The sequence below is a fragment of the Zingiber officinale genome, chromosome 8A, assembly GCF_018446385.1.
Source record: "Zingiber officinale cultivar Zhangliang chromosome 8A, Zo_v1.1, whole genome shotgun sequence".
Taxonomy (NCBI): Eukaryota; Viridiplantae; Streptophyta; class Magnoliopsida; order Zingiberales; family Zingiberaceae; genus Zingiber; species Zingiber officinale.
The window spans coordinates 12993042-13009843 of record NC_056000.1 but is presented as its reverse complement, the minus strand read 5'-3'; the positions used below and the strand labels follow the sequence as shown (position 1 = coordinate 13009843).

General features: G+C 43.3%; 2 protein-coding genes across 2 annotated transcripts; both read right to left on the bottom strand.

The window, feature by feature from the left end:
- Positions 1–5278: 5278 nt before the first annotated feature.
- Positions 5279–6326, bottom strand: LOC122011825. Its single transcript, XM_042568217.1, has 4 exons — positions 6231–6326; positions 6060–6115; positions 5672–5897; positions 5279–5591 (listed from the first exon to the last, which is right to left on the bottom strand). The coding sequence occupies exons 1-4, from the start codon at positions 6304–6306 to the stop codon at positions 5437–5439; spliced, it is 513 nt and encodes a 170-aa protein (XP_042424151.1). The 5' UTR covers positions 6307–6326; the 3' UTR covers positions 5279–5436.
- Positions 6327–7858: 1532 nt separating this feature from the next.
- On the bottom strand, positions 7859–10280 carry LOC122011442. The gene is made up of 3 exons (XM_042567834.1): positions 9881–10280; positions 9401–9804; positions 7859–9095 (listed from the first exon to the last, which is right to left on the bottom strand). The coding sequence occupies exons 1-3, from the start codon at positions 9944–9946 to the stop codon at positions 7973–7975; spliced, it is 1593 nt and encodes a 530-aa protein (XP_042423768.1). The 5' UTR covers positions 9947–10280; the 3' UTR covers positions 7859–7972.
- Between the last annotated feature and the right edge of the window lie 6522 nt (positions 10281–16802).

Genomic DNA, 16802 nt, shown 5'->3' with positions numbered 1-16802 from the left:
GGTGAGTGAAACTGAGCAGTTGGGATATCCTGGTGAGTGAAGCCAGGTGAAAGACCTTGTGAGTGAAGCTAGACAGAGGAAAAGTCCTGGTGAGTGAAGCCGGGCAGTTGGAAAATCCTGGTGAGTGAAGTCAAGTGAAAGACCTAGTGAGTGTAGCTAGGCAGTATGAAAATCCTAGTGAGTGAAACTAGGTGAAGGCCCTGGTGAGTGAAGTCAGACACGTGAAAATCCAGGTGGGTCAAGGTTGACCGGACACCTGGTATGGAGAAGTTCAAGTAGGTCAAAGGGTTGACCGGATACTTGGCACGAGGAGAAAAGTCCAAGTGGGTCAAAGGAATTAACCGGACACTTGGTGAGGAAGTCCTAGCAGGTCGAGGGTGACCGAATGCTAGGCATGATGTCCCAACAAGTCATGGTTGATCGGATGTTAGGTTTTAGGGGCTTGGGACTTGATTAGGGCAAATCAAGTTGATTCAATCGATCAGCCGATCGATTGAATCATGTCTAATCGATCGGCTGATCGATTGGATTGGTGTTGCGACAAAAGCCTCTCCCAATCAATCGAGTGATCGATTGGGAGACCGACACAATTGCACAGAAGCCCTCCCAATCGATCACCCGATCGATTGGAGGCTCCCAATCGATCGGGTGATCGATTGAGAGGCTGGAAAATCACAGAAGCCTTGAATCGATAGGGCAATCGATTCAAGCGACTTCTAGAGAGTACAGAGGCGCTCTCGATCGATCAACCGATCGATCCAAAACCTCCCCAATCGATTGAGAGTCATTCTATCGATTGGGATCCGACCGTTGGCGTTAGATAAAGCCGTTGTGAGCGTCTTCTTCAGAACAACTTCGCCCGATTCTTCTCCGATCTTCACAGCGATTTCTCCACAGCTCACAGCCAGTTCTTGGTGTTGGTTAGTCCTAAGAAAATCGTACTGGTTCCCTTGTACAAAATTTTGTACAAGTGTCGAACCTTTCCTTAAATAACCTATTGTGTTCTTTAGAAGTTAAATTAGAAATCGCAGACAGAACTTAACATCATTGATTCCAAATTTAACTTATCTGTTCTTAATGGTTTAGATTTGAATCGCAAGCGGAACTTAACATTATTAATTCAAATCCACCTATGTTATTAATTCCATTAAATATTAACTTATCTGTTCTACAGGAGTTTCTCTATCTCCTCCCGGATGACCAGGTTTTGCTCCGCGTTAAAGCCCCTTTTCTTTTGCTTCACTGGCTGAGTGTCCAGTCGGACATGAAGCTCGTGTTGAGCCACGCTGGGTGAGATTCCAGGGAGCTCCTGGGTCGACCAGGCGAACACGTCATGGTTTCGCCTAAGGCAGGCAGACAACTCTGCCTTCTTCTCGCTCTCCAGATCAGCAACAATGAAAGTGGTTGCTTCCGACCGGCTAGGGTGGATTTGGATCGCCTCCTTTTCTTCATAAACCAGCATAGGAGGCTTCTCTGTGATAGCGTTCACCTCCAAATGAAGGTTTTTCCGAGTGGTCCTCGCCTAAGACTTGATCATTTCGACGTAGCATCGCCGACCAACTAGCTGGTCTCCTTTGACTTCCCCCACCTTATCGTCCACCAGGAATTTAATCTTCTGGCAGTATGTGAACACCACCGCTCGAAACTTATTGAGTGTCTGTCGGCCCAAGATGATGTTGTAGGCCGAATGTGAATCCACCACAATGAAATTTGTGGTCTTTGTTCTCTTCAGGAGCTCCTCTCCGAGCAAGATGGCCAGCCTAATCTGGCCAATTGGCAATACTTTGTTGCTCGTGAAATCGTAGAGCGAGATTGTTATCAGCAACAGCTCGCTCTGGTCGATTTGCAACTAATCGAACACTTTCTTGAATATGCTATTCACTGAACTCCCTGTATCAACAAAGGTTTGATGAGTTGTATAATTGGCAATTACTGCTCGGATATTCAGTGCATCGTTGTGAGGGATTTCCACTCCCTCTAAATCTTTCGGACCGAAGCTGATCTCAGGTCCTTTGGCCCTCTCCGTACTGCAACCGACAGCGTGGATCTCAAGTCACCAAGCGTGTGCGACTTCCTTGCTCAGTTAGAATCATCGTCGGTCGGCCCACCGGCGATCATTCCTATTTCTCCCTAAGCGGCGTTGCTCTGGTTCTCCTCCTCCTGTTTCGACGGTCTGATCCTCTTAGCAGAGACTCGAGCGAAACTTGTGTTATTCCTTCGAGGAGGTTGATGATATGGCTCAGCCGTCCTCCAAATGAAGGTTTTTCCGAGTGGTCCTCGCCTAAGACTTGATCATTTCGACGTAGCATCGCCGACCAACTAGCTGGTCTCCTTTGACTTCCCCCACCTTATCGTCCACCAGGAATTTAATCTTCTGGCAGTATGTGAACACCACCGCTCGAAACTTATTGAGTGTCGGTCGGCCCAAGATGATGTTGTAGGCCGAATGCGAATCCACCAAAATGAAATTTGTGGTCCTTGTTCTCTTCAGGAGCTCCTCTCCGAGCAAGATGGCCAGCCTAATCTGGCCAATTGGCAATACTTTGTTGCTCGTGAAATCGTAGAGCGGGATTGTTATCAGCAACAGCTCGCTCTGGTCGATTTGCAACTAATCGAACACTTTCTTGAATATGCTATTCACTGAACTCCCTGTATCAACAAAGGTTTGATGAGTTGTATAATTGGCAATTACTGCTCGGATATTCAGTGCATCGTTGTGAGGGATTTCCACTCCCTCTAAATCTTTCGGACCGAAGCTGATCTCGGGTCCTTTGGCCCTCTCCATACTACAACCGACAGCGTGGATCTCAAGTCACCAAGCGTGTGCGACTTCCTTGCTCAGTTAGAATCATCGTCGGTCGGCCCACCGACGATCATTCCTATTTCTCCCTAAGCTGCGTTGCTCTGGTTCTCCTCCTCCTGTTTCAACGGTCTGATCCTCTTAGCAGAGACTCGAGCGAAACTTGTGTTATTCCTTCGAGGAGGTTGATGATATGGCTCAGCCGTCCTCCTTCCTCCCATGGACCTCGCCTATGTTGCCAATCAAGAGATGGTGACTGATGACGGTATCCACATGGGGCCGGTATACTAGCTATCGGTGTCATATCGTAGCAATTTCACGTGTTGTGTGTCATCGATTGGTGGAAAGAGCCGTAGAGTGACATCCATGTCTTGCCTTTTGTGGACTTCGGGCGACCAGCCACCACATGCTATACGTTATGAGTCCTTGGTCTTGGTGGGATTGGGCTCCACCCGATCGAAGCCCCTTCGGAGGTTGATGGCTGCTCAGTGGCCTCCGTTCAGATGCGGTTGCTAGCTCGGCGGGCGTCTCCCTTTTTCTCGCCGCTTGGGCTTCCTCCACGTTAATGTATTCCGTGACCTTCCTTTGAAGCTATTCGAAGTCCCGTTGCGCCCTCCGAATGAGTGATCGGAAGAACTCCCCTTCTGTGAGTCCTTGGGTGAAGACGTTCACCAACACATCCGAGGAGAACACCAGGATGTCCATCACCACCTGATTGAAGCGCTGGATGTAGGACCTCAACGCTTCCCTGGACCCTTGCTTCAAGGCGAACAAGTTGACGCTCGTTCTCTGATGGCGGCGACTGCTGGCGAAGTGATGCAGGAAGGTCGCTCGGAAGTCATTGAGGCTGTGGATCAAGCCTCTCGACAACCGCTTGAACCAACATTACGCCGATCCAGATAGCGTGGTGAGGAAGACTCAGTACTTCAGCCCATCAATGTACTGGCGAAGTGTAGCCGCATTATCAAACTTGGTCAAATGGTCGTCCGGGTTAGTCACTCCATTATATTCCCAGATCGTCAGCGGGTTGTAATGCTTCAGTAGAGCGTCGTCCAAAATCCCCTGTGAGAACTGTTGTTGATTCGCTCGAGTAAATCATCTTCCCTTGGCGCTTTTCTTTTTCGTGGCCCCAAACTGGCGCATCCTTCGATGAAGATCCCCGATCTCTATCCGCTCGGCCCCTCTCTTCTGATGAAGTTCGAAATAACGCTTGATGGAATGAGATTGGCGCATTAGGGGCTTCCCCATAGGTGTCGATCGGCTTCATGGTCTGCTCCCGAGTGGCTATTTGGTCCACTTGCTCTACTCGTTTGGCCAACCGGCTTGCAGCTGATGCCACAGGCTCTAGTGATTGGCGCTCAGCCAGTGTTTATTGTTGTTATTGCTCCACTATCTTCGCTACGCGGGCTTGTATATCAGCACGTTGAGCTCTTCTTGTGTCAGCGTCACCGTGTGGTGTCGTCCGACATCCTCTATCTCCTCGTTTCGAATGCAGGCTACATTCCCACAGACGACACCAAAATGATCTTGTCCGAAAGCGAGTGAGTGGAAAGCTGGGAGTGATGGCTTCGCTGACCGGATGTGGATTATGTTCTACTCTACAAAACAAACACCGTCAATGTCGATCCAGGAAGGGGTCTCCGACGTTGGCCCTCCGACGCTCAAGTCAGTCGCTAGAATGTGGAGAAGAAGCAAAGCAACAGGAGAATTATGCGCAAACAGTAGATAATGCATACCTTCGCCGGTGATGGACTCCTCTTTATATAGAGCCTTAGTAGGCCACGTACACGCTCCTCGAGGCATAGGCACATTCTCAAATATGTTCGTGGACATGTCCTCTACTATGTCTGATGAAAAGATCCATCAGTAAAGTGTGTCTGACAACGTATCTTAACAGGACATGCCTAAGCGGTAGAATCTTCTACCTTACGATCTGCCTATCGACCTTGCCTAGTGCCTGTGATAGTTGCTCGGCCAAGACTCCTCCGCTCAGTCGGCTTCAACCGCTCTTCTGTGTAATGATTCCGAGCGGCGACTTATCCCTCCCGATCGAACAAGCTCTTCCATATCCTTTGGTGACTCACTGCTTCCCAAGACAGCTGGTGCTTGGAGATGCCACCGCCATACTACGGACTGGACGGGTGGTCCGCTCGGACGAGTCTCCTGCCGGCCGGACACTAGTGCATCCGGTCGGCCAATGTAGCCACTTTTCGCTCAAGCGACGTAGACGAGCCTTTTTGAGTTCTAGCATTGACCGTCTTAACTTTGACCTCAACCGTGACAGTTGACTCATGCCAGGTGGATTTCTCCTCTTCACCGCATCACAAATCAAATTGTATCCCATTTTGATATCCGAATAAAGAATTGTAACCTTTAAAATTCGAAAAGTAATCGATCCTGCATATTCTTAAACTAAACTTATGTACAATTTTGTCCATTATTTTAAAAACAATAATATTCAAAATTAATTGCTATCTCTATACAATAGTTCCGATTTATTAACTTTAATCCATCAATTAAGAAATGGATAACACAACAAAATGATAGATGATGATTCACACAAAACACTACATGCTAAAAATTATTAACAATACTCAAGGAGTTCTCATTCAATATCGTTCAGTATGCATCACAATTCACAGAAGTAAAACAAAACTGAAGATTATCAGCAAGTTAATGGGAGCACTGATCTTGTTTGCAATTGCATCATCATAGTCCGCATAGCCATCAGCAGCACCATGTGAATAATGGCTACCACTATCTCCCAAATGTTCAGCAACATCAAAATCTCCTGCCATGGGAAATTAAACAACAAATTACTGAAGTTAATTCATATCTTCACAATCTTGTTCGAGAATCCACACCCCATACCTCTCTTGTTTGTGTCGCCACAGCCTGCATCGAGGGTATATTTAACATCCTGAACCGACGCGCCATTGTAGAACTTGAAAGTATACAGTATTTCGTCCACACACGAAAGCACGAACTTTGTCTCGCTAAGGCATGGACCACCGCAGTAGTCATCAGTCGCCTCTTTAGGGACATTGATCGTCCCTTCTGCGTTCAGTCTGTATGACTCTTGGCAACTGCTATAAACCTTTTTTCCCCCCACAAAAATATGAGCACATCAATCAAACCGATAGAACAAACATGTGAAGAATTTGAACCTCGTATTATATTTCATGGTATTATAGGTTTCACTCGTCAGTCTTTGGTTTTGTTAGAACTGATGATATTTGAAGCTTATATGTATACATACCACGCTATTGTCGAAACATGTCATGGCTTTCGCAACAAGGCTTACAGGAGTTTGATCTGCACAAATATGTTGATGTTAGCTAGGAGAGAACACCTTACATATCAAATTTTACGTTAGATTTATATTTGTAAATTGGGATCTATAGATAGAATTAACAGGAGGAATGCATACCTGATTTGCAACAAACTGTGAAGAAGAAGAGTGCCATGAAGAAGCAAAAATGCTTGAAGGTGAAAATGGAAGTCATAATTGTACGCTCTTATGATAATGGCATTGCATGGATTTATAGTTTCATGATGGCGTGTGAGAAATCTCATGGTAACCAACCAATCCATCTAATTTTCCTCAACTTTTCATGCTTTTTGGTGAACTCTTCCATGATCATATTTCTGTTTCAGAGAGAATTTTTTTCCACCAGTTTTCTTAACTAGATTGAGAATTTATTGTTTCTTGTATTGTTTTGGGAGATGGTTCTACTTTGTTGATTTCAAGTTCTAGTTCTGCGCACATGATGTATTATTTTAGTGAACATTCTTGACATAGATTTGAGAGTTGGGAAAGATCGGGCAGCATTGTTGACTTAATGGTGTGATATAGTGGCTTTAGGTTGGGTGGGACAAATAGCATTCAACTGCCAAAGTTGCTTAATTTTGAAAATAAAAAAAAAAATAATGTACGAGATGAGTTATTAGATGAGTTTTTTAATGGGAATAAATATATCTATATATATATATATATATATATATATATATAAACACAAGATGTTCTTCGGTATTGTGTTAGTGGATGCCACATGAAACGTTTCGGTTTCCAAAATAATGGTGGTATTAATGGTCATTAGGTGAACCCATACGGCACAGATTTCATAATAATATTTATTTATTTTGTTGCCCCACGTGATGCCGCAGCTTTAGCATCAACTTCCTCACGTGCCAGTCTGCCGAATTACTGGATACAATGAACATGGAGAGTGAGCCCATGTGCAGCTCACGTGACAAATTGCAATCTTTTAAGCGAAAAGTAAACCCCTCATTAAGCAGCAGCTTAAACTCGTGTTAGTTCTTTATACTCGCTTTAGTCATATTCTTTCACGCTCCCACATGCCACCTTAATTTTTTTTTGGTTAATTTTTAATTGTGTCCCCGATTGTTCCCACATCTACGAAAACAAGTTAAAATATATACACAAGGATTTAAAGTTTTCACATCTACAAAATAAGTTAAAATATATACATTTGTGTCAGAATGTTAGCTATATTGATTATTATCCATGCAAAATTAATTGATAAAAAAGTTTTATTTATTACAGATGGCATCAAAAAGTTAATTAACTACTACTAATCCTGGAGTAATGAAAAAGAAATGTATGATAGTATAAAAAATAGTGGAAAATAGTTTCACAAACAATAAAAAATTAATGGGCAAAAATGAAGAGCACCTAAATCCACACAATAACTTTAGAAAAGGGTGAAATAATATATAAACAAAAATTATGGTTGTTTTATTAATGCAAAATTTTCAAAAGATGTTTATCATATACTCTCAAACTAATTGCTAGAATCTAATTTCACTTAAAATTGCTATATTGATTATAAATTTTAAAAATTATAAAAAAAATATTTTTTAAAAAATAAAAAATAAAGTAATAAATTCTATTTTAAATTTTTAGGCGATTATATTCGTTAAATTTGATTTATTAGAAAATTATTATAAATATATTTTTATTTATTTTAAGAAAGTAAAAAATCATAGTAAGTAATACATGCAATTTCTGCTAAATAGATAATAAATTAAGCAGCATATAAAATGTAGGAGGAGAAAAATATTTTACATTCACAGTCACAAAGTCTACCTTCAATTTAATTAATTAAGCAAAATTTTGTACATTGAGCAGACAAAAAGGCATAATGCCTTCTATTTCACCGGAATTGCACCGTGCGGAAGTACGCTTCCTGCCGCCGTTATGTCACGACAAAACATCCCCTGAAACAACGCAGTCGCCGTTGGTGACGAGGTTGTAGTTTCCAATAGGAAATTAGATTTTATCGGCATGGAATTTTTCTCCCTGATCACTTGCTTCCTTTCCACGACCGCCGCCGCCGCCGCCTCCTGCTCCATCACCGTCGCCGTAATCCTCGAATACCCTTTCTGCAGCAACCGATACAGTATTGTTGCCGACATCTTCGCCTGATCCCTGGCGCTGTCCGGATCCCGGTGGTCGTCGCCGAACTCCAACCGTTCCACGAACGCCGCCGACTTCTCCGGCTTGTGTCTCAGCATCAACAGCAAGTTCGCCCGCTCCAACTCCGACTTAGTGCACCCACGGCGGACTCCCATCAAGGCGTAGTAGTCCACGTCGACGATCCCTCCGGTGGCCGCCACTTGGTTCTTTAGCTGTTGCACCCGAGCGGTCAACGCCCGGTGCTCTGTCGCCACGTCACGGTACCGGACGCCGTGGTGGGGCCTCCAAGACGGACCAGGGAGCTTGCCGTCGCGAAGTATGGAATCGTAGAGGAGCTTCAGGTGGTCGAGGTCGCGGAGGCAGTCCAGGATGGCGCCGACGGCCTCGAGGAGGTCTGCGCGGGTGCGGAGGGCAGTGATGCACGAAGGCTCCACTGCGAGGGCGCGATTGCAATCGGCGATAGCCTCCGCTAGGCGGCCAGCCAGGCGGTGGGCGGAGGCGCGTCCGACGAAGCAGCCGGCGGCGTATGCGGCTGGTACTCCTCTTCGGCCATCGAGGACCTTGGAGAAGTGGCGGACGGCTTCGGAGGCGGCACCGACCTCAAGCGCTGCGGCGGCGGCCGAGGTCCGGCGGAGGAGGAGCTTGATGTGAGAAATGAGTTGGGAGGCGGATTCCGACTCTGTTGCCGCGCCGCTACTACCTACAGTGTCAGAAAAGGATATGAAGCTGTCCCCGGAGGAGGAGACTGAACGGCGTCGAGAGGCGGCGGCCGCGAGACGGCGGCCGGTTTGGAGGAGGACCAGAGCGTCTTCCATTAGCCCGAGGCGGCTGCAAGCATGGCCAAGTACTAAGTACCTGCAGCAGAGAGCATCGAATTGATTCGGCGGTGTTACAAACAGAGATGCGTATTCGGTGTACCAATTGAAAAAGTAAAAGCATTTATTACATAATTAAAGAACCCTTAAATATTATTTGCTTCTCGTCAAGATTCAAGAATATGATTAAAAAAAATAAAATGTTAAAATTATCCTGCTGCATTTGTTCCGAACTCTGCTCCAGCAGGCTCAAGAATCCATCGAACCAAACAGGAAGAAAACTTTAAACTAAAATGGCAACCAAAGGCAATCAATGTTTCTTAGCGTGCAACGCGGTTAGATTACCTCCAATGTCCATCGCCGGGAATACTAGAGAGTCCGGCCAAGACCTTGCGCTTGAGGTCGGCGATGGAGAAGCAGCGGAAGGAGCAAGCGCTGACGGATTTCTCACGGCGTGGAAAGAATCGCTCCTCATTTAGAGGAGCGGAGGCGGCGGAGCCAACGGAGGTGGAGGAGTCGCCCTCGCCGGTTCCCACCTTGGCGCAGCTCGGTATATAGTCTTGGAGCATGTCGGCGACCTCCCGGAAGCGGCGGAGGAAGAGAAGAGAGCGCGCTTTGAGCTCCAGCGCGGCCTCGTGGCGTGGCGAGAGAGCGAGGGCGGCATCGAGGAGGCCGACGGCGTTGAAGACGTTGGAGTGTTCCCGCGTCGCGACCAGATCTCGTGCTTCACGAAGGTACTTGCCGACGAGCTGCGCAGTGAGAAGAAAAACAGAGTAAGCATGGCGATCGATCTTTTGCCATAAGAGAAGCACAAATGAATATTACCTTCCTGTTGCTCACCCACCAGTGCTTCTTCTTCTCCGAGCTCGCCATTGTCGTCAAATCAAGCATCAAATTTTCTCCTCAGCGAAGTCATAAAAGAGCATAATATGCCTTCATCAAAGTCTAATACAACCCAGCTCAGTGATCAGATCTCTTCCTCGCCTTTCCAAGAAAGCTTCGACTTCTTTCCCTCCTCTTCGCTGGCATAGAATGAGCTCACTCTCCTCTCAGACCTCGTGAGAGAGAGAGAGAGGGGGGGAATAAATAGCATCAATGAAAAAGAAAGCTGACACGTACAGAGAAGCAAAAGCATACTGTTCTTACTGACTTCAGCCGAACTGAGGATGAAAAGGCTACTATACGTGTTACTGAAGGTTTTACCCAAAGCCAATGCAACTTCCTAACAGCATCCATCAGTCCATCGAATCTACTGATCGATTTGTAGACATGTTTGAAATGGAGGTCATATCTAACAATGAATAAGACTGGAGGAATTGGACTTAGTCCATCGCAGGCAATGGATCCACCATACTGTTCTCTGGCAAATGACGACTTTGAGAAGACGATGATGTTGCACGTGACTCCTGCATGCATGTCAGAGGAGCTAGCCACCAATGTCAAGATCTTTGACTCGGGTGTCCTCTGGAATTGGATCGGTTCTTCCTTTCCCACTCTTCTGGACAAGGTTCTATAACCTTTTCCTTATAGCTCTCGTTTTCCTATGCCACCTCCATTCTTCTCTCAGTTATTCACTTATTCTACATCGATATATACATTTACACTTTCATATCTGTTGTGATTTGTTTCTGCCTCAGGATTCGATTGTTTGTTTGCATAACTTGTCACTTGGGCCTTTGAACATGTACAGCCTACTCTGGCTGTAAGAAATGGCATTATTTCTCTGGGAGATTTGCAGAGTAGGGACATGCATTATTTCTCGATCAATGACTTCCTCTTAATTCATTTGTCCTAGCTCGGCATTTTCAAGTTTAAGCAATGAAACAAACCACGAATCAATGTGATAATGGCTAGCAGAAAGAAAGAGCATTCATTAGGCCCCAGTCTCCAGGAGGCATATAGCAATCATGATCTCTCTTGAGGAGTTACTGTCATTCATCAGTCTCAAGCACGCGTGTTGAATAACAGGACAATACAATCTTGTCACCATTTAGAATAACTTCCAAATCTCAATTTCACTTAGTTGATTTAGCTCAGAATCCAATCCAAAATTCTCCCATAAGTAGTTGCATTAGAAAGATCTTTAACCATCAATTTGAAACATTAATTTCTTATCATACTAGTTCTAGATCAACAACGAAGAGCTTAATTATATATACTCTCCGAAGAGAAAGGCTTACTGACCATATTGTGGATCTGTATTATTGATCAGGAGGAATCTTGCACTATCTGTTTCATCATTGCTGGTGCACTAGGCATGGATGACAATTATTGTTATCTATCATCCCCTCATGGGCAGCCACAGCTAGAGGCTCTCGTTTAGATTGGTGTATGGCAGCATTTTCAAATATCCCACAATGGGGGATATTTGAGAAGGGAGATATTTAGAGAAATATCCCCTCCAAATATCCCCATTGGAGATGCTCTAAGAAAATTAATAGTCTTATTGAGATGAAATTCAAAGTGAGTTAATCAGATTATTTTTGCTTGGGCTACCCGAACGGGTGGGTTGGCCATTTGGTTTGGTTAAACTGAGACTAGAAGCTTCATCGATCAGCTCAGCTCCATGGAGATGGTCCTGTGCTCATCTCCAGTCAATCCTATCGACTGGATGGTTAGCTTCACCGAGACAACTCTTAGTTCATCTCTAGTCAGTCCTATCGACCAGGCACTCTTATCTATTCGGCTCAGTTTCTAACTCAACATTCAAATCTATCCAGCTCGATTTCATTAGCCTGACACTCAACAACCTAATATACTCAATCCTTCAAACCCACCGGCCTATAACACATGATGCCTCACGTAGGCTATCAGAGCTCCTAAAATAACATGGTGCACTTGGAGCATGATAACCCGTGAGGCATGGTCTTCCACAATATAGAATGAAGGCGACATGGCCTTAGATATAATATGACACTTTCCTTCTCAGAGTATATAGTTGTGATATTAAAGGAGTCCGCTCCTGCGAGGAGAGGTACACTTACGAATTACGATTCTATGCATCCACTCCTATGTGTATTACAAGGCGACTGTTAGGCAAGTGGAAAAACGAGCAAAGATCTGGGTCGATTATCTCTGGGCCTTAGTGGTTATTTCTTTAGTCTTTTTAGCAATATTCACGTTCTTGAATGCCCAAGCGACGAGGATCGCGAGTCAGCCCCCTCCATCTCATGCATCAATGGAGAAGTGGAGAAGATCAACGAGTGTATCTTGATGGAGCAGCAGAGGAGGATGTTACTAGTTGGAAGACTTTCGGTAGCGACTAGAGGCTCATCTTTGGTTGTTGGAGGGGCTCCTTAGCGGTGTAGTTGTAATTGAGGTAGGGGAAGAGCATGGCAGCAAAGGCTTTCGTGTCCACCGCCATGAATAGAGCTAAAATCTCAAAATTAAGTAGCAGCTTCCAGCACAGGGAAGTCCAATAGTCTCTTCCCCCTCAACAAACAACAATCCCATCAGTCATTAAAAAGGAATCATCATGCCACAATAATCTCCTGTTGCTTGATCTTGAGCCGAAAGGGGGCTTTAAGGGGGAGCGTCGAGACGCGACAGAGGGTGTGGATGTGGACGACAGACGGTAGGGGTGTTCGGATCTATGAACTTGCTTTATGCTGCCATTATAGCTGGGGCGGAGGAAGGGGAGGAAAATATGGACAACATATCCATTAAGGAGGAATCCCCTCCTCTCTTTCATCAGGCCCTAAAAGCAATGGCTTGGGCCCTCCCAATAGCTACGGAGGAGGAAAAGTTATGACAGCGGTGAGAGGAGCGTTCACAATAAAACAGTAAAAATAGATATAATAAAAAGAAATAAATAGATTTGTATGGAGTTGCACAACGGATATATTTCGATTGGGCATTCAGGGTAGATTATCAGAATAGTCACTCAAAGTCTTTCACTCACATTCCCATAGATAGTGTAGATTTGTTCTAGTTCAAATATCTCATCACGATAATATGGTGGTAGAAATTCATCCCACCATCAAGAATGATTACGTCGAGACATTCTCCTTGGTTTCTTCTTGTTGTTGGTTGCTACTCGGAAAACCTAGAGGTTCCACTGTACAAAAATTTTGTACAAAGGTCTGAACCTTTTCCTAGTTACCATGTGTTCTTTTAAATTAAATTTTGGATCGCCTGCGGAACTTAACACGTTTGATCCAAAACTTAATCTATTCGTTCTTTTAGGTTTTGACTTGGGTATCCTGCGGAACTTAACACGTTTGACCCAAATCACCTTAAGTTATTAATTCCATTAAATATTAATTTCCATAATTGGTTCCCAGTACTGACGTGGCGAGGCACATGGCCTTCTTGGATATGGGAGCAACCACCACCGACTAGACAAAACCTTTTATAGAAAGCTAATATTTAATTTCCTAAAATAACTTTAGGTTAACCGAAAAGAACAATCAAATCACAAGGAAAAATAAAACAAAAGAACACAACATCGAAAAAAACATATTCGAAATACTAGAACGTAAGCCTCTTGTATTTGGTATTATTTCCATAAATAACTAGTATGATGCAGAAAAAGGAAAAACTACTAGTTATACCTTCTAGAAAGACCTCTTGATCTTCTATCGTATTCCTCTTCTAACCTCGGACGTTGTGTGGGCAACAATCTTCCGAGATGAGAAACCACCAACCACCTTCTTCTCCTCCTAGCTAGGTTCGGCCACAAAAGAAGAAGCTTCATCAAGGAAGAAAATCAAAACACTAACCAAGCTCCAAGAGATGCTAGCTTTCTCTCCTTCTTCTTCTTCTTCTCCAAGTAGTATCCGGCCACCACAAGAGCTCCAAGGGAGAGAGAGATGTTCGGCCACCACAAGAGGAAGAGAGGGAGAGGATGGCCGGCCACACCAAGGAACAAAAGAGGGAGAGAAATAATAGAGGTTGTCCCCCATGAAGGCACCCTCACCCCTTCTTTTATATTCTTTGGCCTAGGCAAATTAGGAAATTTAATTACAATAAAATTTCCTCAATTTCCTTGACATGATTTAATTGAAAAAAATAAAATAAAATTTCCCCAATTGAAATCTTATGGCCGGCCACATCAATGAAGAACAAATTGGACAAGTTTCAATCAACAATTAAAACTTCCTAATTTGTTTCCGGAAATTTAAAAAAATAAAATTTCTCTTCAAAATCTCTTCATGGTTGATAAAAGGAAATTTCTATAATTTTAATTTTACAACATGTGAATAATTTTTAAAGAGAAAATAAAATATCTCACCAATCTACAAATAAGGAAAGAGATCTAATCTCTTTCTTTAATCTTTTGTAGATCTTTTACAAGAGAGATATTTTAATTTTAATTCTTTTTAATAAATTATATCTTCCACATAATAAAAATTAAAATTAAAATTCTTTTTAATTTAATATGGCCGGCCCTAGCTTGGGCCGGCCACCCAATCTTATACCTAGGCCGGCCCTAGCTTGGTTCCCAAGCTAGCTTGGCCGACCCCCTATTGGTGGGTATAGAAGGTGGGTATAGGTGGGTATAGTACTCTATAAATAAGAGGCTACGATAGGGACCGAGAGGAGGAATTGGTTTTGGTCTCCCGATAAAATTAAGCATCCCGTGTTCGCCCCGAACACACAACTTAATTTTATCAATAATAATTCATTCCACTAGAGAACTATTATTGAACTACCGCACCAATCCCAAATTACATTTTTGGGCTCCTTCTTATTATGAGTATGTTAGTCTTCCTGTGTTTAAGATATCGAATGTCCACTAATTAAGTGAGTTACTGACAACTCATTTAATTAATATCTAAGTCCAAGAGTAGTACCACTCAACCTTATTGTCATGTCAGACTAAGTCCACCTGCAGGGTTTAACATGACAATCCTTATGAGCTCCTCTTGAGGACATTATCAACCTAGTATCTCTAGGACACAGTTTCCTTCTATAATCAACAACACACACTATAAGTGATATCATTTCCCAACTTATCGGGCTTATTGATTTATCGAACTAAATCTCACCCATTGATAAATTAAAGAAATAAATATCAAATATATGTGCTTGTTATTATATTAGGATTAAGAGCACACACTTCCATAATAACTGAGGTCTTTGTTCCTTTATAAAGTCAGTATAAAAGAAACGACCTCAAATGGTCCTACTCAATACACTATAAGTGTACTAGTGTAATTATACAGTCAAGATAAACTGATACCTAATTACACTACGACCTTCTAATGGTTTGTTCATTTCCATTTTGGTCGTGAGCTACTGTTTATAATTTATAAGGTACTGATAACATCATCTTCTGTATGTGGCACCACATACTATGTTATCTACAGTATAAATTAATTGAACAACTACAACTTAATGTAGACAATTTGACCAAATGTGATTCTTTATTCATAATGAATGTTTACAAAGCTTAGGCTTTCAGTATACACTCCAACACTTGTAGGACCATAATTTCCTCTAGAGAGTAACAAATATCAAAAGGTTCACTAGGAGTTGTTCCGACGATACAACTCTGATACCTAAGTTAGCATGAAGGTTTGATAATTGTTAAGATGCACGTGAGGGGGGAGGTGGGTGAATCACGTGGTTTTCAAAAATCTTATTTTTTGATTTTGAGATCAAAGTACATGGCGGAAAACTTAGTTAAAAGCGAAGTAGAAAAACAAGTAAAATAACATGCAAATTCAGTTAGGTATCCTTTCGCAACAAGCCTAGCTTTGAAGGTCTCTACCTTCCCATCTGTCCCTCTTTTCCTTTTGTAGATCCACTTGCATCCAACGGCTTTTACATCATCAGGTGGTTCTACAAGCTCCCAGACCTTATTAGAGTACATAGACTCTATTTCAGAAGTCATTGCCTTTTGCCAAGATGCTGCATCTATATCTTGGAGTGCTTCGTCATATGTTCGTGGATCAGGTTCATGTTTACCCGGGATCAAGTCCGAAGACTCTCCCAAAAACATGAATCTTTCAGGCTGCCTTACAACCCTCCCACTACGACGAGGCACTGTCTGTGGTTGTGTATCATGTGTGACACGTGTTGCAGTCTCTTGTGGTACTTCATCTTGTACTGTTGGTACTGAAGTAGACATGTCCTCTCTAAGTTCTTCTAAAATAACTTTGCTACTGGGCTTGTGATCCATTATATAGTCATCTTCTAAAAACTGGGCATTGGTGCTAACAATGATCTTCTGGTCTTTAGGACTATAAAATAAACCTCCTTTCGTTCCTTTGGGATATCCTACAAACACGCGAACTTCTGTACGGGATTCTAACTTATCAAGATCTGGTTTCAGGTGCTGGACTACCCTAAATCCGAATATGTCTTAAAGGGTTTCGCCCATTCCACAATTCTATGGGAGTAGAAGAAACGATTTAGAAGGTACTAAGTTCGGAACGATATCTGCTTGTTTCCGAGCATATCCCCAAAATGAATTTGGTAATTCAGAATAACTCATCATCGATCTAACCATTTCCATAAGAGTCCTATTCCTTCGTTCTGCTACACCATTCGTTGGGGTGTTCCAGGTGCGCATAATTGGGATTGAATCCGGCCTTTGATAAGTAATTCCTAAACTCTCCTAAGAGGTATTCGCCACCACGATCAGATCGTAGTGTCTTGATACTTTTACCTAATCGTTTCTCCACATCAGCCTTGTATTCTTTGAACTTATCAAAGCACTCGGACTTGTGGCGCATTAGGTAAATGTATCCATATCTTGAATAATCATCTATAAAAGAGACAAAATATTCAAAATCACCTC